General features: G+C 41.0%; 1 protein-coding gene across 1 annotated transcript in view; it reads left to right on the top strand.

The window, feature by feature from the left end:
* The window catches only part of PTPRT (protein tyrosine phosphatase receptor type T), a 1,693,536-nt gene that overhangs the window by 768,526 nt on the left and 901,439 nt on the right, over nt 1-23,571 (top strand). Inside the window, exon 7 of the mRNA XM_078652140.1 lies at nt 12,017-12,310. Coding sequence (XP_078508266.1) covers nt 12,017-12,310 — 294 coding nt within the window. The remainder of the gene's footprint in view (nt 1-12,016; nt 12,311-23,571) is intronic.

Here is a 23,571-nt window from a genome sequence, read left to right as displayed (position 1 = left end):
CCAGCCTGTAAGTTCGAATTCAGTGACACATTAATCAGCCCCTAATTCATTCATGTCAGTTGAGGCAGGGCAGGTGTGCTTTTCCACCCATAATCTACAGTGATGAACTAGAGGGTGGCATGGGTGAGCCAGAGGGTGGCATGGGTGAGCCAGAGGGTGGTAGTGGTGAAACAGAGGGTGGCAGTGGTGAAACAGAGGGTGCTGTGATGAACCAGACGTAGAAACAACATGTTCGCGACCGTTGCTACCCGACAAGTAAGTTCGCGTTTGCGAACTGGTAAAAAACCCTCGCGAAATGGCAGAAACACTTGCGAACACAAACAAAAGGAATCCGCAAAATTCGCGTGAGTTCGCGGATTTTGCGGATTGCGAATCCGTAAATACGCAATTTCGCGGATTGCCAATTCGCAAAATCCGCCCATGCTTAGTAATCAGGGTCTAATGAAGGATTCCTTGCAAATGGGAGGATATACCCTGTATTCTGAGCTTCTCAGCAGATACCATGAGTGATGGAGGCCTTGACAATGGTAAGTACGGGTGAGAAAGTTTTGGCAAAAAGTAGTAAAAGTAGCGGAGGTGGGGGAAGAAAGAAGTAGAGAATACTGAACTGGATGGTTGTAGATGAAACGAATGATGGAACACATATCACATAGGAAAATGGCAGCAACATGGGCAGAGAAGCTGCCAAACAAGACAAACAAAAAAGTTTGAGAATGGAAAAAAAATCCTGAATGGATTTGGAATTGAATTTGGATCAGATAAAGAGGATGAGATTAAAATGGTGTCAATACAACTGAAAGGGGAGAGAAATTATGTGAGGGGACAGAGATCATGGAGACCATGAGACAAGATGGGAGAGGCAAAAAGAAATAGTAACTGTAAGGAAGAAAGTAGTGATGAGGGTGAAGTGGAAGCTAAAAGAGAAACAGGCAGAAAGTAGATACTAGAGAGGGACAGTTTAAACGAAAAAGAAACAAAACCAGAGAGAAGAACATTAGAATAAGAAGTACAAGAAAGAAAGAAAGAAAAATCTGAAAATAGGATGGTGAATTTAGAACCTTATAATACAAAGTTATGAGCCAGCCTGAGTGTTAAGAGACGATACCAATATGAAAGGAACTGTCAGAGGTGGTGGAGATAACAAGAAAAGGCAGTGAATGAGAGAGGAAAATGAATAATATGAGTATGAACAGCAACCCTGATTCACATGTTCATAAACATTCCACACCGAAGCCTGTATTTTTTTTTTGTAGCATGTGATGACATACCAGCAAGGTGAATATGTTACCAGCCTTCTCTAATTGTTCCGCAGTTGTCGCAACAGGCTGCATTTGCCGGTCCTTAGGAAGCCTGCAAATGGCTTACATATATTATACAGAAATGAAATCCTGGTTTACTTATCATCTCACCCTCTATATGAAAAACTCAGTAGAATTGTTTTTCATTTATCACCATCAAATTAGATGTTTAACTTTGTTTCAAATTGTACCGCCTGTTAATTCATCATATGCCAGGGTGTGTGTGCGATGGCAGGGACAGCAGGTACTAGGCACCCCACAGACTCTTCTGGCAATGAAAAAAGAAACTATTGAAGTGGCAGTAAGAATAATTGGTGCCACAGACAACCAATCAAATAGATTGATTGTACCAACTGCAAAAGTAGGTTTACAAGAGTTGGTCTGTTGCAATCACCCTTAGTTTTGAAGAAGCACATGGAATTACTTTTGGGAGATATTGAACTTAATAAGGAAAGAAAGTTAAGTTAGCCTTTTAACATTTCTATTACTATCGTTTTGACACATTGCCTGGTGGTATGAGTTAGGGCAGAAGGCATTTCTGCCCACCTGATTGTGAAGGCAATGGCAAGTGAGTACAATGTGAGTAATTTTCATATAGCATAATATTCAAATAAATTATACAGCACATTCATAAATTCTTGTCTAACATTCAGAGATTAAAGTGCTCTTTCAATTGCAAGTGTAAGGAGCTTATTTTTAGCATTGTTTCCTCAAGTCTCTTTAGGATATATAAGATGATTTTAAGTTGATCAGTGCTAATTAGATGAATCATACAAAAGTAAAGACTCATTCACAAAGAATACGATGGTACCTAGATTATTATGTTGAGAAATGTAGGCTAACAAAATATACAAACTACCATTGGAAAATGTTATTTATAGAAGGGACAGCTTTTCAAACAGTGGAACTGTGATCATAGTCATTAACATGACAATCAAACCTCCTTTGAGGGACCATCCTGGGCAGCCAATAATGCTCACACCTGGCCTAAGGTTTTTTCCCATTCCTCTTGCCAACCTGCTTTTGTGACAAACTCTACAACCTCAAATTTTGGGGACACATATTTCTAGTAATTGTGTTTATTTATTATAAATGTAATGATAACATTTACAAAGTATCCGCTAACAATAATGAACTAACACGCAAAAAAATATATTACAAACACATCAAACTACAAATGCATTACAAACTACATCCATCAAGCTACAAAGACATTACCAACTAAAAAAACTACAAACACGTGTGTAGTCGAAAGAGACACACAAGCACCAAAAACAGACACTCTATAAATCTGAACCCCGTCAAGGCTAAAAGATGGGAAATTGCATGAGTGGTGAAATAAAGCAGAGCAGCTGTAGCCCTTGAATATCTCTTGCGTACATATGTGGTTCCTGGCTGAGAAGTTGTTCCAAGTGTTTACAAGAGCCAGAAGTGCAGAGATTTGAATAAAGGTTGTCTGCGTTGCATTCTGGGATTTGTGTTCAATCTCTCCCTGGGATAGATGCTACTGTGACTGGAGGAATTAGCTTAAAAGAAGACCAGTGGCCACAGTGTACGTGTTTTGTAGATCAAGGCAAGAGAATATCTGTTTTTTAAACCTTTTCAGTTTGACATTTAATATGTATAGTTAAGGAAAGTCCCTGTGTCTTAAATCTAATATTTCTGGAAGAACAATTGAGGTTTTGGGAGGATAGTTGTAGGAAATTGCGGACTTTCGATTTTTTATGTTTTCTAATTTTTGGGTAACAATATGTCAAATAGGTTCTGCGCTGTTTTGGGGGGCTTTTTAAAGGATACTGATTTGCCAATCCATTTGAAGATATAGGATTTATGCAGTAAAGAAGGTGCCTTTTCAATGGTGTTAATGGTTTTTGTGTAAAGACGTGTGCTCTAAATGGTTGATTTGTAAAGAGATGTGAAAAAACAAAACCAAGCAATCACAATGTTTTGTCAGATGAGTTGTTCCAACCAAGCAACATTTTGTGATTTATGCAAACTAATGCTCACAACTTGGTGTGCCAGATCAGCATTTTGCTGGTGCTATGCGGAACAATTGTGTGCAGTTAAATGCTTTTACCTTTTTCCCTAATGTGCGAAATCCACAACACACTAAGAATGTTTCTGCTACCTTCGCAAAAGAGAGTATGTAGAGAAAATGTGCTTCCACTTATATTTATCAATAGTGTGCTATTCTTTTCAATTGGACATTTATACAGTGGAAGATAAATGCTGCTGTATGTCAGAAATACATTGGACTTGTCTGGTTACAGAAGAGTTGTTTGGGGTTTGTAACATTGGTAAATCTAATTAAATTAAGACATTAAAAACAAAGAATATAAATACAAATGGAATGTGTTCTACATTTCATGCAAATTACAGTCAATTTGTCTTATTTGGTTACTGACTTTTTGGCTCTCAACACCATTCAGGATTAAACCATTAGTTGCGGACGCTTTTATAACTCCCAATGATGAGTCCTTTTCTTGATGTTTGGACGTTCTTCGCGCCTTTTTCACTGTATATCATGCTAAGTTTGTGTCCTTTTTTTCCTCCATCCTGGGAATTCTAAAGGGACCCAAGGTTTGTAGGTTCCCCTGGACACCACTGAGAAAATAGCCAAATTTTAGCAAAAAAAAATTCTTGTTAGGAGGAAATAGTAAAAAGTGCTGTACAAGAAAGCACAACGTTTTTTCTTCAAAGCAAAACATTTGCTGTGCTATGATCACCATCTTACCAGCTACCAGGAACAAGAAAAGTTGTATCAACAAACCAATTTCTTATCAACATTTTTGCATTTTTTCTAACCAGTAGTCAATTTTTCCTAACTTTTGTGGTTCCAAGCCGCTTTCAGTTGGCAGTGGAAATAGGTATGAAAAGATCTTGGAAAGCTATGCATTTCTTAAAAATAAACACATGGCTAAATTCAGTAAGGATTCATTTGTGTAGATGCCTTAAGGTTGTCCCAAATAAACTAATTGTTGAATTAAAAAATAATGAAAATAAATTAGAAAAAATAGTCATTGGTGACAACGTTTTTCATCAGTCATTTTTTGTCATTGTAGTCAGTTTACAAAAGCAATATACCACTATATCCGATCAACCATTCTGTTTTTGGAGTTATATCAGGTTTGTAGGTTCTTCAAAATTGTAATGAGCCAACAACTGAGCTGCAGCTTATAATGATTTTCATTATGTACCTACCATATAGCAACTCATTTGATACAATATAATTATTGAAAAATGGGTATGAGGAAAACATGTATTTCAGAGAAAAGGATTGTGGTTATTTGCACCCCTCTGAATTTGGAGTTACCCATATTATCATGTGATTCAGAGAGTATTTTGCAGAATGTCTTCTTTCTAACATACATGCTTACATTGAGAAGCCAAAAATGCAGCGAAATCCAATTGGTAATCATCATTTCTATTATTCTGTGCTCCCACATGTTTCTCAATAAAACTCTGTGTGGCTATATCTAGCGGCCATAGCAGAAAACACTCTAAAACACAACATGAAGACATGTTATATTGTGAGTAACTGTAGAATTTGAGCCCTACATTGAACACCGCCCAGGAAGATTTACCAAACCTAGTAATTTCTGAAAACTAGATATGCAGGAGAGTTCTGCAAGATGTGACTTGCACCGATTACATGAATATTTTTACGAAGAAGGCATTGGAAACCTCAAACTTCGGCTAAAACACCCATTTCCATCACATTTCTAGGATAGAAAATTTCCGGAATCTGCAAAGACACCAGGAATGTAGTGGTCTTTCTACCCCTCCCGGGGTGGGAGGGAGCACACTATGGAAATCCCCAATTTCCCCAATTTTCCCAGATTGCAATTTGATTGACCATATTAAGGCCCAGTGGCTGGGAGGGACACCACCATATTTAATATGTATCCCAATATAAAATCCTGTGTCAAGGAAGCTTCCTATCCCCTCATTACAGGGGTGGTGGATTACAGGCAATACTCAATTGGGGCAATGCCCTATCTGCCCCCTGGGGTGCAGGCAGAAAGACTTTGGTGTGGCGTTATGGCCATCTGCCAGAGTGGGTTACCCCATCTTTGTTTGGCTCTATTTCAAAACCCTAGTGTCTAGTATCCTTTCAACCCAAGAGGGACACATATGGGTCAAACCCCCCAACCTGTCTTGCAGTAGGTGCAGAAATACTTTATTGCCCCCTTAGAGTGTTAAAAGCTCAGCATCAATCTTTACGCCTGGTTTTTAGAAGGAGCAGGGATTTTGAAGCAGCCAAGTCATAGAGTGATGCACTGGAAAGTTGTACGTTTCACTGCTTCAGTTCTATGTGGCTTTTAACATAGGAACGCCTACCCTGCATACATTATACCTGGCCAGGTATAATGTGACACAGGCCTCTACAAACGGATGCATTGGAACCAATACATCAGTTTGTAAATGTGGAGCTGTGTGGAGCACTGATTGCTCCACCGCTGTGCTGTGTAAAAATAAATTACGCTGAGGTGTCACTAGCTCCTTGTAAATATGCACCAATGTGCCTTATGTGTACTTTCCATGCTTCTGATATATGTTTTTTTTAGATATTTGTAATAAAAGCTCTGGCAATATGTGGGAACATTCCTTTACACTGACCTGTGCCACAACATCTGTTCAAGCTGCAAGTTCACAACTTAGCAGTCAGAGAAAGGAACAGTTAATCCATCTCCTGGATAAAAGAATTAGCAGGACTTTGTGAGACCAAATTGCCTGGTGTGACAGCCTTTTTAGAAATGTACAGTGTAAACACGTCAAGAAAAACAAAGGCATTTTAATTGCTTATTCTCGGCCTGATCCCAGTCAGTCAATGATATCAAGGTGGACTGTAGCCAGGCATTTCAAAAGTTTTTCTGAGGCCTTCAATATCAAAATGAAGCAGAGCCCTTCAGAGGAGTAGAACCAATTTTGTAGTTTACAAATATAACATGTGTGCAAAGAGAAAACAAGGCAGATCAGCAGTCTGTGCCATCTAGAGGAATTGGCAATGCTAACTGCCTCATCATTAATAAGAATGGCAGCCATGTTTTTAAAATCTATCAATAAATATATTGCAGTACAAGTATGAGGCCCCTCAAAGAGTTCGGGACCTGTGAAAGAATAATACTCTCTGACCCCCCTTCTGATGGACCTGGCTGCAGCTCCACCACATCCCAAGTTTCTGCACCTCCGATTATTGTAGTTTGTAACGAAGGTAATCTAAGTCCGTATGTGTTCCGCACCAACAAAATAGCGCATGTGCCATTTCCTTGTTTAATACATCGCTCCATATTGGACAGTGGTTTTTGCATCTAAGGTGATATTGAAGGGTCAGTGGAGGTCTTGAAACGAGCTATTACTTACTACCTTTTGATTCATATGTCCTGTTCACATGTGCAGCCAGCAGATGCCATGTAGGGTAACCGAACCGAGTTTACAGCTTATTAACTACATCAATATGGCTGGCCAGAAGATCGCACTGCATATTATATTTGTCAGATGTTTAACATTGTTTCCTAAAACCCAGTACGTCCTTCCTATATCCATTGTGCAAAAACATGTCCCTGCCAAGGCTTGACTTGCAAAGGGGTACCATACATTTATGGGTTTTCTCCTGATTTGGGTGTCCAAGGGCAATAAACTGGGGGCATTTTGGAGATTTGGAAAGCAGCTGCATGGGCCATTTAATTCAGGGTACCTGTATTTTGGTCACAGATTTCACCCATGACTGTACAGAAATATACCACAGCCATATATGTTCAACATCTGCAAGTCCTAAGGTTGCCATTGTAGGAATGAAGACCACCCGTTCCCTGATAGGTTATCTGACTATGCACTGAACAAGGTATTTATCAGATCGTCAACATTATTTCCACCTAAACTAGTTGTTTCCTCCATCTTCCTCACACAGGAAAATATTACCCCAAGGTCTGACTAACATCCGTATTCCCCTAGATCTTCTGTGTGTGGGGTTTTGAGACATGGCGATCCAACGGTTTGAGCGTGATCCACACAACAGACACCAGGCAATGTGTGTGACAGGGATATTCCATGGGAGATGATTGTGGTGCTTGGGGCCAGAATTTACAAGCACCCAAAGGAACGTACTAAGCAAAGATGTTTCTGAAAACTAGAGGCAAATGGAAATCCATAGTAATTTGACTTACCTCAGTTCAACACATTTTATTACATAGAAGTCCCTGCAAATTTAAAAGCATGGGTAAAGCAATCACAATTACTTCACGTTTTCTGTGACAGACAAATCCAGAACTTCAGGCAACCTCCATATGTGTGGGTACACTTATTGCACGAGGCAGGAATAAGCCATAATTACAACAATGTGAGGACCAAATTGACACAATCTTGACTTCACATAGTCTCATATTTGGTCTGTCCCTGTAAGTTATGATTGGCTCTCCCACACACATGGAAAACTGTTGTTATTGGTAAAAGTGTGAAACCTTAGAAAAGTCTGAGTTTGTTAGCTTTCCCTCGATGCCAGGTGACCCAAAACCCAGATGTGTGCCTGCACCCCAGAAAGGAACTGGAGGCTGTTTGGATTCTTTTAGAGCACCCATGCTCCTTACTGGGTTGCATGTGTATGTGGTCAGCAAAGAGCTGGAACGTAAATAGTTTCTCAGATATTTTCTTGTTAACAGAGATGTGTGTCTCAATCCCAGGGGAAGTGCATGTCTGCATCCCAGCAAAGTGCCACGTGATGTGTGGATATTTTTCAAAGAATATAATAAGATCCAAACACAATCCAAACTTGATGGGGCACAATGTGCCCTAGCAAGGAAACAGGTGTAGTTTGGATTCTGAGGCACTATTTGGTTTTTAATTTTTAGGCTAAAGAAAATCCAAAGAGCATCTGGTTGTGTGTTTCTCTCTCAAAATGTATTCCTTGTTCAGAGAGACATTGGAAGACAAAGGATCTGTATGCAACTGAATCAGGAGGTTGAGATTGCATTGGGAGTGACTGGGAGAACCAATCTAGCCCAGTCCCTTCCAATCTCTACCTTATGGTTCATGTCTTCAGTTGGAGAGGTGGGAATAATGTGGGAAGGAGACATGAGCTCACCCTCTCAAACTATTTCTCATCTCTGTCCCTCATACCAACATCAAATTTGACTCGGGCAGGTTTCGAAAGGGACTTATTGATGTCAGTAATTCTCTTTCTACAAACCTTATCAGATTGTATTTACATGAGAATTAACACAACAAAAAACGAATTGATTTGGAAATATCTATATTTAGTAAAAAGAAGAATGCAGAACACAGAGATACTCACCCACATTTAATCAGTACAAGAGAAACTATTTCATTTCAATGGGGATGAAAAGCATGTGCCTAATTGAACTGAAAGATCGAGAAGTGGGTATCTGTTAAAATATGTAGTACTGAACTCTCAAAGGCATTCTTGCCTATATAAGTATTTCCGGCCTGAAAATTCATCAGTTATGCCTGCTGGAAATCACAGAAGGCTTCTTTGAAAGCATAAATGACTTTAGTTCTGAGATATCTGCAGCACTACATCCCATGCAAGGGTCTGGAAGTTAATGTGACACACGTGGTTTGCCTTGTAAGTTTCAGAGCGACCAAAAACGTACCTTAGCAGGTATTTAGAAACTGCGATCTGACCCTTTTCCACCCTAGAAATTGTTGTAAAGATACTCCAGCCGGAAGCTTGAAGAATTCAACTTCCAGGATTGGAAAGGACTACTCCCAGATTTGCTGTGGTGTAGTAAAGGACTTTGTGGGTCAAAAAATAAAATTCCTGTAACAAAAAATGTGATTTTACTTATTGCTCTGACCTTTCCACTGTAAAGAACTGTTCACTTTTTTCAGTTCTTCACAGAAGTAAATGGCAGTCTCAAAAAGGTATATGACAGATGCAGTACTATACCTTGAAACCTGCTTAAGACTCAGTCTTCCAGGATTATTAGTACACCGGTTCTGCTACTCGCAAGAAAAGTATAAACGTATGTTCTAGCAGAGTTTTCCGGGGAGGGAGCTGTCACACAATCTTTGGACTCTCTTCTATATTCTGCAAAATGTCGATCCGCAGCTGGCCCTGGTGGCAGTCTTCTTAGACGCCACAAACGCCTTTGATTCAGTCGAGTGGGATTACCTCTTCATCATACTTCAAAATATGGGGCTGCCCAAAGGCTTTCTGTCTTGGATATGGCTCTTATACACTTCTCCAGTATCCAAGGTTCTGATCAATGGGCATACTTTCTCCCCCTTCCCTATCATGCCGGGCACACGGCAGGGTTGCCCCCTTTCCCCTCTCCTTTTCACGCTCGTGTTCGAACCTCTCGCGGCCCAAATTAGACAGCACCATCAAGATAAAGCACTGGAATGTCAACTCCGTCCTATACTAATTTCACTATATGCGGACGACATCACCTTATATATTAGGTACCCTCAACATCCCTCTATCCACTCTTGGGCGAATTTGTGTGGTGCTATGGGCTCTCATGAATCAACTGGTCGAAGTCTCGGATTTTCCCTCTCACTTCCTCAGTGAAAGTGTTCACTCCAGACTTCCCAATAGAATGGTGTAAATCAGAGGTTAAATACCTGGGAGTGTGTATCACTACTGATCGTGACGAGCTGATGCGCATGAACTACACCAGGGTGTTGGAGAGCATTACTAGCAGCGTCACAAGATGGATTGCACTCCCACGTTCTATGGCAGCACGTGCCTCACTCATTAAAATGGTCATTCTCCCAAAACTCCTTTACCTTTTTTAAAATATCCTGTATGATCCGGGTAGACACTTCTTCTCCGCACTACGCACAGAAATGATACGACTAACTTGGGGAGGCAAACAGCCTAGGCTACAATGGGATACTCTTACCAGACCGTACTCTCAGGGAGAGTTTGACACCCCTGATCTAGAACTGTAGTATCTTTGCACCCAGGCGCATTATGCTCACTATTAGTTTCACCCACCCAAATATATGCCACAAGTGGCTACGGGACACTGGCTAGCGGAACCTACCCCACTGGAAGGGGCTATACTGAGCTCGGTCACGCCTCGAGAGACTGTCCCAACGGCGGTGACGTGTACAGTGAGAGCATGGCAGTGCATTGCCAAATGAGTGCACGAGCCCATTGTAGATTTCCCTCTCCTACCTGTGGTCTACCACTCTAGGATGCCAGTACTGCAAGAAGAAGCTTCCCAAAAAACTAAAGCAAAGTTCAACATTACCTAATGGTGTGATCTCTATTTATATGGCAAATTTTGTACCCACAGCAGCTGTTTGCTAATGTGATACCCTCTCCAATGGATACCTTTCTTTACATCAGACTCCGTCAAGGTATAAAAGAATACACTCCCACATATCCACAAGATCCGCAAGACCTTCCCCCGCTACATTCAATACTACGCAGTGAAGCCGTCTCACACCTGGTAGCGACATTATATCATAGCTTGTATATCATGCCGACTTCAGCCCAATACCCCGCTAGAGACAGATGGACCGCTGACATAGCTCAGGACATAACTGATAAACAGTGGGGCTATTGCTGCACGCAGGCAGAACAAATCTCGTCCAACAGCTGCCTGCACATTACACATTACAAATTCCTGCACCGTACCTACTACACCCCTGCCAAAATGTACAGGTACAAGCTGCACGATAACGATAAATGCGACTGGTGTGGCATAGAGGCGGCGGACTTCCTGCATCTCAAGTGGGAATGCAGAACTATACAGGAATATTGGCGACAAGTACTCCACGCTTTAGAACAGATGACATCACTACAGATAAAGGCTTCTCCCCTGCTGGCGCTGCTAGGTTACATGGAGGATATCAGTGTAGCATATCGACGATTAGTTTCATTTGGCCTCCTACTGGCCAAACGGTGAATAGCATGTAGATGGGGAGGGGGCAGGGCAGGGCGGCTAAGTTTAAGGACTGGATCAATGACATGATATTTTGGCAGGAACAGACATTCACATTCTCTGAGCTACTTCCTCTGACTTCGCACCCTATGGATATATGGGACTCCCTCCAAACATATCCACTTGCCCACCCTATCGATGCCAGGCACATGGCACATTTTCCCTAAAACAAGTAAGGCCTGCATGATTAAAATAACGCTGAGATACACTCCTAGCACACACTGGATTAACAGCAGCACATTTCTGCCCAATTCGACAAACTGTCTTGATTGTTATGGGGAAATTACTGTATGTGACTGATGCAACACTGAGTACTGCTATTAATTAAGTTTTGAAAGCTGCTATGTATCTCTATGTGTATATTTAAACTGGATGAGCATGTAGCTACCCAGGTACTGTATATGCTGAGTTGGCTTTATGTTCAATACATTTTAAAATAAAATAATGTTCTGGCAGAGTTGTAGGGCTCTGCCCATACTTTGACACACTTTTATTTGAATTGGACCAATTGTGTTCTTTCTAGAACAACTGAAGTGATCACACAAGAACTAAGAATGTTGTTTATGTATTAGTAAAGATGACTGTTCTTTAAATAGAAAAGATTGTTGCATTAAAAGAGAAACGAAATGTGGAATTTAACGTGAAAGGTATTTTATTTCTTCTAACCATGAAGCAGGATTTGTTGGAACTGGAGGTGCAGAAAAAACGGTTAAATGTCTCAGTGGTATGTTGTACTTTAGATGTGGTATGCAGAGGAAGCATCCTTTAAGCTCTGAAGTAATATTGACTCTTTACTTTTTTCAGAACCTCCAACACCAATTGCCCCACCTGAGCTCCTCGCTGTTGGAGCCACATACCTGTGGATCAAGCCAAACGCCAATTCTATCATTGGAGATGGACCCATTATTCTGAAGGAAGTGGAGTACCGGACCACTTCAGGCAACTGGGCTGAAACACACATTGTGGACTCTGCAACCTACAAGTTGTGGCACTTGGATCCTGATGTAGAATATGAAATCCGTGTTCTCCTTACCCGTCCCGGTGAGGGGGGAACTGGGCCTCCAGGACCTCCATTAACCACCAGAACCAAATGTGCAGGTAAACTGTTTAATTCACTTGTGGTATAAACATATGCATTCATGCCACATTTATGCCACTTATTTTGGTTTGAAGTATAATACAATTACAGGGAAATATCTATACTCCAAGTAGACGTACCTTATAATAAACTGTCATACATTACTTTGGCATCAAATCTAAACTGTTTTTGTTGTGCTGCCACAAACTGTTTGCCCATCAATTGGACGGAAACTGTACCAATTCACATATTTTAATGTTCTAAAAAACAGATCTACCTCCACTTTGATTTCAGTGGTCTTTGGCTGGACTATCACTAATGTCACAGCATCCAGCCTTGCGTCAAAAGATAATTTCCTGAGTGCTCTTTGACAGGAGTCTTTTCCCGTCATCATTTGGTTAGGCTCACTATGTGTACTCATGGTTCTTAATCACCACACATTTGATGGTCCTCCTTTTTGTTTAACAACATATTTTATTGATTTTACATGGTATAGCCCGGGACTTGTCCCAGAGGATACATTGTGAAGAATATACATACTGCCATGAACATCTGTTTGTGTTTGTTGTGTAACACTCAAACGTAAAAATAACAACATTGTGCAGTTTGTGTCCAACTCCACCAAATTATATTCGAATTGCTGAATATGTGGTCGAAGTGACCAAATGGAACTTTCAATTGTATAGGGACCAGTCGCATCCAGGGGGTATAGTCTTTCAAGGGTCTAACTCGGTGAGTTGGGGTAAGTCGATGCCTCTGTAGTCTGCCCACTGCAGGATGGTCCTCCTTTTGACCCATTATCTGATCTCAGGCATCCTGTTTTCCAAATGTCACTGTTAAGTTGACTATTTTTTTTCAATAATTGACATTTTCTGGTGCATAACTGCCCTTTGCATTTACATTCTTTGTAGACCCTATTATCGACTGAAAGTTAAATTGGCCAGCAGGGACTTCTGTCACCACAAAAGCTGGGTAAACTTGAAGTGAACTGTCAACCAAATTAAATGGCATTGTAGAGGAATATTTTTTCCTAACACTTGAAAAATAGTTTCGTGTTAATCTGCAAAAACACTGGTGGTGTGAGATTAATGTTGGGGGTATTTTACAAGCAGGGTAAATGTTCTCAGTAAATGGACATTGATTGCCTGAGATGTGAGATTATAGTGTTAGAGTTGTTCAGAGGGTAAGCATAGTGCCACAACAATACCAAACAGCTGGACAAAGGAAGAATATGTAATGATACAAAGTTAGAGGTTTGCATGCAGGCAAGACATGTATGGGGAAGAACTGAGGACAAAGAGAGCTATGGATCATAATTAGAATTGAATATTACAAAGGCCTTCAGTAAGGACAATACGTTAAAAAAACACCTGTTCATTAGTGAAAGTGGCAAGTGAGGAGGATGCCAAGTCTTAATTCTCTCTGAGGGAGGCAGAAAATGTTCAGTTGGCGTTAAGTGACAAGACTAAGTGAGGGAGTCAAAATTATTTGTGATGAGTATCGTGCCCAGTTCTGAATATTAAGCATAATGTCACACATGCCACCATGTGAAACCAAGATTAACTTTGTGATGGAGCCATGGAAGAATGTAGAATGCTGTTTGCCTGGCTGCAGCAATGCTTTAAAAAGTCACAAAAATCCACTGAAAAATAAACGGCCAAATGTCCAACAGAAACTAGTTTTAGCCCCAAAAAATGCTAAAGATATCTTTTTGCTCAAAATTGTCTGAATAGAAGCATTTCCTCAAAAAGTAAAACCATGCAGATGTCTTCCTTTAAACCAAGCTTGTCCACGGAGTTTTTAAATAGAACCAGAAGTGTAGGATTATGTCCCGTTTTCGATGGCATTTATTGAAAAATAACTAACTTTCAACAGGCATTGGTGTGGAAAAAAACAATTAAAAATGCTTTATGTTAACTAAAATCGACAGTGATTCAAATGTTAAAGAAAACGAACAACCATCCTGAAATGTGTTGGATATTTTCTGATGGGAATTGCCTATAAAGCACATTGCCCTAAAAAAAAAAAAACGAGCTCCACCATATGTGCAATTTTAAATTAAGCAAAATTGCTCATTTTTGATGCGTTACTAAACTTAACCTTCTCTGGGATCTAAGTCATTGAGATGAGTTGTGAATGGCTAGCATGGCGTGTCATGAGAAATTGAGTATGCTTTGGGCATGTTTCAGACAGCACTATGGAAGAGAAGATTGGCAAATTAAACAACTATGGCCACTTAGAAAGAAGATTGAATATGTTAGAATCAAGATGGGCATAATGACATATTGTTTTGTTTTAGTTGTATTATTATCTTCTATGGTGAAATTGTAGCTTAAATGAGCTGATTTTTTAATTCCTAGTGCTTAATTTGCACAAAAAGAACTGCAGGATTCCAAAGTTTTTCTTAGGTCCCCGTGGTGCTGCTAAATGTGGAGGCTTGCAAATACATATCCTGTCTAGTCTTGGTTCCACCTCATGCCCCTCTCTTCCACTATCATACACTTCCTGTATCTTATTTCGCTCTTAGAGGTTCTTTTTCCCTTTGTTATTGTTGTCCTCTTATTCTCTTCCTCCTTCTCCCCCTCCACCTTTCTGCCCTTTTCTCTTTCTTTGTAGACCGAAGTTAGATGATGAAAATATACCCCAGTCCTTAAAAATTAGTGCTGTGCCCACCACCAGCAACCACCTCCACAAACTACCAAATGAAACTTCCAATGCCTTAAGAGTCTTACCCTCTTAAGAGCACATAGTTCTAGGAGAGTAGGAAAGGTCTCTCTGCCCTTTGACTCCCACCGAGGCAATTCATTAATAATTTTTGCTCTGCGGGCCAATTACTGCTGCAGAATCGGTTTGTCCTCCTAGGAGGGCATTTACTGCACAGCACATTTTGTGCACTTGGGTCTTTCAACTTTATTAATCATACACTTACTGTAAAAAAGTTTGTCTGTGACTATTTACGTGCTTATTTCATGTGCATTAAAAATGCATTTTGGGCTTTAAGTTGCAAGGCAATTACAGTTTTTCTCTTGGTGTGTGTTCAGCAGGGGTGACCAAGGGGTGAGAGCTCATACTAAGTGCACTGTATAAACTGAAACGGAAAACGGTGAGATGTGGAAATGCTTTTCAGCGGGTCTTGGACAAATTGAATACTCTTATTCTTGTTCCTGTAAGGGTTTATTTCAGATGTTCTGTTCAAAAAGTAAACTGCGAAAATTATAGATCAACAATTCAAAAAAGCACGTGTCCCTGCTGTGATGCCCTGCACAACAAACTCCGTTCAATCAGATTGTAGAAAAGTGGTTCCTCCATTAAAATATACAGTGCAACAACTATGTGAAGAAAGAAAAACACAGTTCTAAAATGCTTAAATATGAGAAATACATAAAAAAAAATGTAGCATAGCATAGAAACAACTATTCAGAATGTTTTTCCATTTTAGATTTTGAAGGGTGTTCCAGAATCACACATGCCTTATCGGGGGATGGCCTGCTCTTCTATACATTCTGACCAACTCAAAATGGAAGAACGACGGCCACATTACAGAGGCTGTCAGCAGCCTTCTAAATGTCCCTAGTTTTGTAATTCAAACTCCATCACAACGAGTAACTGGAATGAGGTCTATTCTTCAAAATTTTGAGTATAGCCCCAAATCTTAAAAAGCTTAGCATGTCCAGTGGTTGACATTCGGCATAGGTTATGCCCATTCCTGACCTTTCTGTTTGTGAAAAAACTTGGTGATATTTGCCTAAGTGTGGATGCACAACCAGGTGTGACACCAACTGCTCTCATGCTTCAGACCAGTCCTCTTGGTTTCCCGAATGTACATAACGTTTGCTTTTTATGTGCCAATGGAATTATAGCAATGCCAAGAAGAAGAAGCATCTGTCCTATTACCTCCCACTAGCTGTCACGTTTGCTCCATGACAGAGAAATACATTTCTTTTGACAATAACCATGACCCAGAAATCAAAAAAATACTATTTCCTATACTTTTATACACTTCCACATCTGCACATAATTTAAGGTCACTCCAGCAAATCTTTTTGACCCACCAGCGGATATTGTTGCAGGAATGCAATGCTATGAAATTGTAATCACTAAAATAAATCTCGGTTGGCACAAAAAGTACACTAAAGAGTGGGGATAGCAAATGAAAATTTGTATTATGACTTGGCATCGAAGACTCTAGCTGAAACCATATCGCATATCACAAATCCTGCCCCCGGGCTGGATTTTCAGAAGACCCTAATGCCATCAACAGGAATCAACAGCAGCACTGATCATGCTGGATCTCAGTGCCGCTTTCGACACTGTGGCGCATCACACACTGCTACAGTGTCCTAAAAAGGGAGGAGTAAGAGGCAAGGCATGGGAGTGGCTGGAATCCTTCCTCCCAGGCCGCAGTTTCCAGGTTGCACAAGGACAGTTCAGGTCCAATGAAATAAAACTTAAGCAGGGAGTACCACAAGGCTCCAGTCTCAGCCCCACTTTATTTAATCTATATGTGGCCCCTATTGGAGCGATCACAGACAAATTTGGGGTTGAGACAGTGTCATATGCAGACGACACACAACTGATCGTGACGCTTACGCAACCAGAAGAGCAATGCGCTGCTAATTTTAAGAGCTGCATGCAGGAACTGGCCAAGTGGATGGCAGACAACTGCCTCCGTCTCAATGGCAACAAAACAGAGGTACTAATCATAGGCAAAACTCCATCAGTGTGGACCTCAGCGTGGTGGCCAGACAAGCTGGGTGAACTACCCACACCCAGCAATCTAGTGAAAAATCTAGGAGTTTGGCTGGATAAAAATCTATCCTTCGACCACCAGACCAAACAAGTGGCAGGCACCTGTTTTGGTATACTACGGGTCCTTAGAAAAACACTTGACCTTATGCCTACGCCGGTGCGCCAAACCCTAGTCCATGCACTGATAACATCCAGGCTGGACTACAGGAACGTACTATACCTAGGAGCCAACGAAAAATGCATTACTAAACTGCAGCGTATACAAAATGCGACGGCCCGCCTGATCCTTCAACTACCCAGAATGGCATCCTCACAAAAGGCTCTAAGACCACTTCACTGGCTCCCGATCAGGGAACGGGTGAGTTTCAAGGCCCTCTGCATAGGACATCGCATCCTACATGGGAAAGGCCCTAGGTATCTGCTCAACTATCTGAAGCGGTATGAGCCTACACGACAATTAAGATCATGTGGCACGGGGCTGGTACAGGTCCCAAAGGTAAAAAGAGCAAGAATGGGTGGAAAATCTTTCAGAGCCTCGACGGCTAAGCTGTGGAACAAGTTGCCAGAAAAGCTGCGCCTAGAAAAATCCGAGCTTATATTTCGTAAAGAACTGAAAACAATCCTGTTCCCCCACCCTCAATGCCTCAAATAGGGCCCCTCACTACAACCAGAATCCCACTCTAACGGAAACGAACAGCAGCTACCAGCGCGGGGACACACCAGCGGGTGTAACCAAGCGCTTTATAAATTTATAATATATATATATAGTTATGCATGTTCAATTGTTACGGATAAAAGTCTCCTCCACAAATGAAGTGAATGATCACTGTACGTCATGAGGGGTACCTACTTATCCAAAATATAATATATATAAATATAATACCTCTATTCTAAATAAATATAAAATAAATACCTCTATTCTAATTTTTCTTCTTTATTTTTGCCTGTTTGTTACCAAAGACTTTTTTTCAAAAATTGGTGGACTATTTTCAAGTTTCATATGGGCAAGGAGAAAGCCTTGTATTTCTATAATGGTTCTTAAATGACTTAAGAAATGTGGATGTCTCACCCTCTTGGATTTGCTTCTGACTGCTGTCGCCTCTCAAATTCAGAGTTTTGTGAGTAACATTGACTCCAATGAGAATATGAAAATACAATCTATGCTAAAAAACATTGGTATTTCTGACCTGCAAAGTTTTATTAAGATCTGAATATCGCTGAATAAAGATCGACATAAGTCCTTAGTTCCAATTTTCTAAACAAAATTAAGCTTCATAAAGAGCTTTCCATCCCGTTGGTTTATTTTGAGACCCCCCTCTGATCAAACGGGAAACACTTTTTTCAGTAGTGACACCCTTATGGGACACTCGTTTGGCAAAACTGGGCTTCTCCAAAATTGGGGCTCTTGTTCTAGGAGTTAGCTAATGTAGTTCAGCACTTTCAGTAGCTGAACAATTAGAAGTTGTTTTATTTTATTTTATATATATTCAGTTAACTCATTTGGTCAGGCTCATTGTTATACCTAAAATAGCACAACCAAAGTCTTAAGCTACCTAATTACATTCTCCTAAGCTGGTCAATTTACATAAGATTGTGGTATAAGAAAGGGCTAACCGTGCCTAGTACAGAGATAGCCCACATTAAATCTAAATGGCTCAATTCAACCGGATATAAAGATTAGCTTAAAATCAACAATACCACACATACTGCATTACATGACTCCAATTTTCAGCACATTTCGTGTTTAATAAGTGGATGTTATGTCACACACCAAGAAACCTCCATAAATGTTCCGTTCATATTTCATCTCAATGCTATTATTAATTTTGATTGGTATGTTAATAAACAAGAACATTAGAAAAATCAATATAGACATCTGTATGAGTGCAACACAGCCTGTCAAGGTTAAAGGTAACCGTGACCAGTTTTTCAGTAGTAACTTGATTTTTCCACTTGTTGCCTCGTAGTTCAATTTAAATAACTGCCCATATTAACTTGTAACAAAGATCCCGAGATACCGTATAGGATCTGATCTAAGGGCCAGTTGTTTCAAGTTCGACGGGAGAAAATCCATACCGGTGTTCAGTGTTAAAATCTCAGTTTAATTTTGGTTAATTTTATAACCCCGACAAGTTCAAATTGGCTAAATTCGGTTAGGGCTTGATCCAGATTCTTTCAAGGCTGAGATATAAAATAATGTCATCTGTGAACAATTTTAATTTTGCCATGCCCTGAATCCGGGCAGGGATATCTGTACTACCCCGAGTTCTAATGGCCAAGGTTTCTATAAAAAAATGTAAATAATAAGGGCGATGCCCCGATTTATATCTACAGACCCTACTTTGGTTGCTTTAATCACCAGCTGAGCCTGAGCCCCTTGATGGATGTTCCTAAGCATAGTTATGACCTGAGACGGAACAACAAACCTACCTAGACCATAGAATAGGGTGTCCCAATTAACAGATCGAACGCTTTTTCAGCGACAACCATCATAATGCAAGCAGGCGTCTTGTTGATATTAAAATAATCGAGCGCTTGAATTAAAAACCTGGTGTTGCCTCCTGTCTGAGTTCTTGGATCTTTTACCAGCCAAGGCTCGCCCACTAGACATCGGGGGCCTACTTGTCACCTACCTTTCAAGTCATGATTCCCAGCATCCTGCGACTTCTCCCGCGCTCCCCGCCTGCACCCTGCCCACTGCGGCCGCCGGTGTAAGTCTATGGGCCGCTTTCCCTTTGCTCACGCCTCCCTTCATCCCCACTGCCTTTCTCCCTCACTCTGGTGGCTCTCTCTCTCTGTCGTAGGCTTTCACCTCTCTCGTGGTTTTATGACAACTTTCCATGACATCATCTCTAGGTCTCACAAGGTTGAGACCGCTTCTGCTGTGCTGCATTGTGTTGCTGTGCTGAACCATTTGCTATCGTGGAACTCTGTAAATGTGCAATGCAATTTTTCCCAATAAAGGTTTTTGAGAAAAAAAAAAATTAAAACCCTGTGTTGGAAGACATTGGCCTCCCGGTAACAAACCCCGACTGGTCACCATGAATCACTTTTTGGGCTTTCTGGGCTAGTGGAGTAAATCGCTGCACCCATATCTTCATCAAAATCTTATAATCAGCATTTAAAAGACTGATTGGTCTGTATGAATTAACATCTTTGGGGTCCTTATCCTTCTTCACGAAACTAACAACAATCGCACTTTTGAACTCCGGGGAGACTGCACCTCCTGCTTTTACATAATTAAGAAGCTTCATCAAAAGGGGATCATCTCATTAGCAAATACTTTGTAGAATTCAATAAGCAGTTCATCTGCACCGCAAGCTTTCGCTCCAGCCATAGACTTTATGACTGCCAAAATCTCTGCTGATGATATATCACGTTGCCCCTTTTGCACCAAACTATTGGATAGCATCGGGAGTTCTACCCCTGCAAAATATTCATGTATCGCGTCCTGGCTAACCATATATTGAGTGGTATAAAGCTGGTGGTAATGCTATGCAAAAACATGGGGGATCCCTACCCTATCAGTCACTACTAAGCTGGTCTTAGGATGTATTACCACCATAATTATGGCTGCTTCTTGTCGTGTTTTGGTAGACCCCACTAAATTTTACCGACCATCTGGCTTTCCTCATAAACCCTTTGTTGATAGGTCCATGAGCAATTGATTTCCTCTACAATAAAATAATCCCATAGCGCCTTCTTAGCTCTTCCCATTGACCCCGTAAGTGGGAATTTCTCAGCCTTGAGGCATTTTCGGATGCTTGCTGTAATTCCACTATTTTCTTGCGTCAAATTTTCGCTTGTGCTGCCGAAACGGCAATTATTTGTCCGCGAACAGCGTCTTGAATCCACCCCATACTGAGAATGGTTCAACTCACCCCTTGTTTCTTTTGAAAAAATCTAGTATCCATTCTCTAAATCCTTCTACCCATTGAAGATCCTGGTGAAGGTGGCGGTCCATCTGCCACCTGGCTCTCCTCCTCCCCCCATCCTCAATTTCTAATTCTAATCTTACATAAGAGTGGTCCGAGAATGCATTCACCCCAATTTATGCTTCTGCGAGGTCCAGGGAACGAGATGTTAAAAAAAAAATCTATTCATGAAGCTGTCTGAAATTGGCGAGAGAAACAGGTATAATCACGAGTGCCTCGATTAACTTTTTGCCATGGATAAATTAACTGAAGATCATGTGTTAAAGCCTTTTTTAGTTTTTGGTTTCAGCTGATTTTGTTTTTGTTTGAGGTGTCTTCTGTTAAATCTTTGATATAATTGAAATACTCTGCCAGAACAATCTGGCCAGGGACCCCTCTAAGGAGTTCATGTATCGTTGACAATACTGAGGGATCGTCCATTACTGAACCATAATATTTGATAAAATTCAATATACTCCTGTTTATCCTCACCATAACCCAAATCCATCTTCCCTGGGGATCTCTCTTGACTTGGCCAAATTCCCAGGCCATGCTTTTACAAAAATAAATGGATACCCCTCTCATCGTCACCCCAGATGAAGTAAAAAAAAGCTTTTGAAAAAACCCCAGGAATAAAAAGCCTTGGTGAATTTATTTTGAGATGGGTTTCTTGGATGAAAAGGATATGAGGCATAAAAGTGGTCAGCCATCTTATAAGCTCCCCATCTTTCTGTCTATTTAGCATACCATTTACATTCACCGATATAATATAACACTTTCTAGCTGGATTCATATTTCCAATATATCCACTGAACATTTTGAATCAGACTCCTATTCCAATCATCTAAGTCCTGTTTGCAACTGTTTTTTTTCCTGCCATACTCCCGAACCACCAACCCCAACTCCGTGAATCCCCTCCCCGCCAAGAAATGTGGTAAACCCCGCATTCCACATCTCCCCCCATCTATACTATGGGGTGCCCTGAACATGCACCCTGGGCGACTTACCCCCCCCCCCCCACTTAGCAATGAAAACCCTACAAACAAAACTCAAGAATCAAAAATGCCCACAAATTCAATTTGAAGTAGAAATGTCTTTCAATAATTCCTGGGCTTCCTCTATGTGTGAAAACATGTGGAATTTCCCTTTTACGAGCTCCCTAAACTCTGATTGCTGCTCAATAGAAGTCTGCGCCCCTTGGGCTTTAAAGAGATACAGAAGTTTCACAAACTCTTTATGCCTACGTGCAGCCACCACAGACATATCTGCGAAAATCCAACACTTAGTCCACTCATTAATAGAAAACTGTCTCTGCTGAATTGCCTTAGTCAAAATGTTCTCTTTCAAATGGTAATCAGAAAAGTTGGTCAAAATAGTACGAGGGAACTTGGATTTAGGTAGAGGGTGAGCAGGAACCCGATGTGCCCTCGTTAATTTTAAGTCTCCAGTAAATTCAGGAATCACCTTTTGTTTAATAAATGATTTGACCCTTTGTAGAGTATTAGCTCCCTCACTCCCTTTAGGTACCCCAACGATCCAAAGATTTGAGCGACACAAATAGTTCTCCAATTCTTCAAGTTTGTTCATAAGGACTATTTTATCATCTGTTACAGAGCTGACTTACTGGGGCATGGAATTCATCTGGTCCTCCAGCTGAGCAATCCTCATTTCGGCTTCTTGAATTCTTACTGGGAAGCAAGCCACTGCCTCTGCCATATTTCCGAGCCGAAGTTGTAGGACAGCTATCTTATTCTCTTGCGATTTCTTCATATCTCTGATCTCATCCAATATGAGGTTAAGCATGGTCTTAATTTTAAGCTGTTGCGTACTGGCTCCTCTAGTTAGAAATTCGGGCTCTTCTTGTTGAGAATCTACTGTCCAAACTGGCTATCTGGCCTAACAGTTCTGAGACACCTTTTATCGGTGTCTGAGACGTACTTGAGACTTTAGCCAACCCTCCAACTGCTGTTTTAGAGTGATTTCAAGAGAGTGAGACTGATCGAGGAACGAAAGCCAAACTGATGGAGCCGGTGAACTTTCCTGGCAGTAGACCGGTCGTTCATCCTCTGGTAAAATCCCTGTGGCTGCTGAGGGTGCCGGAGCTGGGACTGGGGGAGGTGGAGATATATACAAAGTCTGCAATTAATTGATTGCCGCTTCTTCTGGTGTGACTGCATCGCTGTTGCTGACTCGTTAGTCTGCTTCTTCTCACCGGCGATAGGACCCTTTATTAAGATGAAACCAGTAGGATCCTCCGCCCCTTACTGCGGCTCAGAGAGATCTTCCTTGGAGCTCTCAAAGCTTGAGTTCAGGCCCAGCTGCTTTACTGTTTTCCCCACTCTAGCCGAAGATAGTGTCCCTTTCGCTTGGGCTAAAAGTTTTTGGGCTTTCAATCCAGCTGCAGCATCAACTTTGGCAATCACATTCACAAGTTTTAAATGCTTCCCCATCTTTTCTTAAATCTGGGACCTGCGTGCCAGGTATCAAGAATCCTAGCACCAAATGATAGAGAGAGCTGGCTATTTATGAAAGCTGGCCCAGATCTTCTCTACTGGCAGTGTTTAAATTAGTTTAAATTAATTTAAATAAGTTGTACACCAGTTGTGTATCCAGCTCTA

Source organism: Lissotriton helveticus, chromosome 7 (genome assembly GCF_964261635.1).
Source record: "Lissotriton helveticus chromosome 7, aLisHel1.1, whole genome shotgun sequence".
NCBI classification, from domain to species: domain Eukaryota; kingdom Metazoa; phylum Chordata; class Amphibia; order Caudata; family Salamandridae; genus Lissotriton; species Lissotriton helveticus.
Note: the sequence above shows the minus strand (reverse complement) of the source record. Positions and strands in the feature narration are given on the sequence as shown.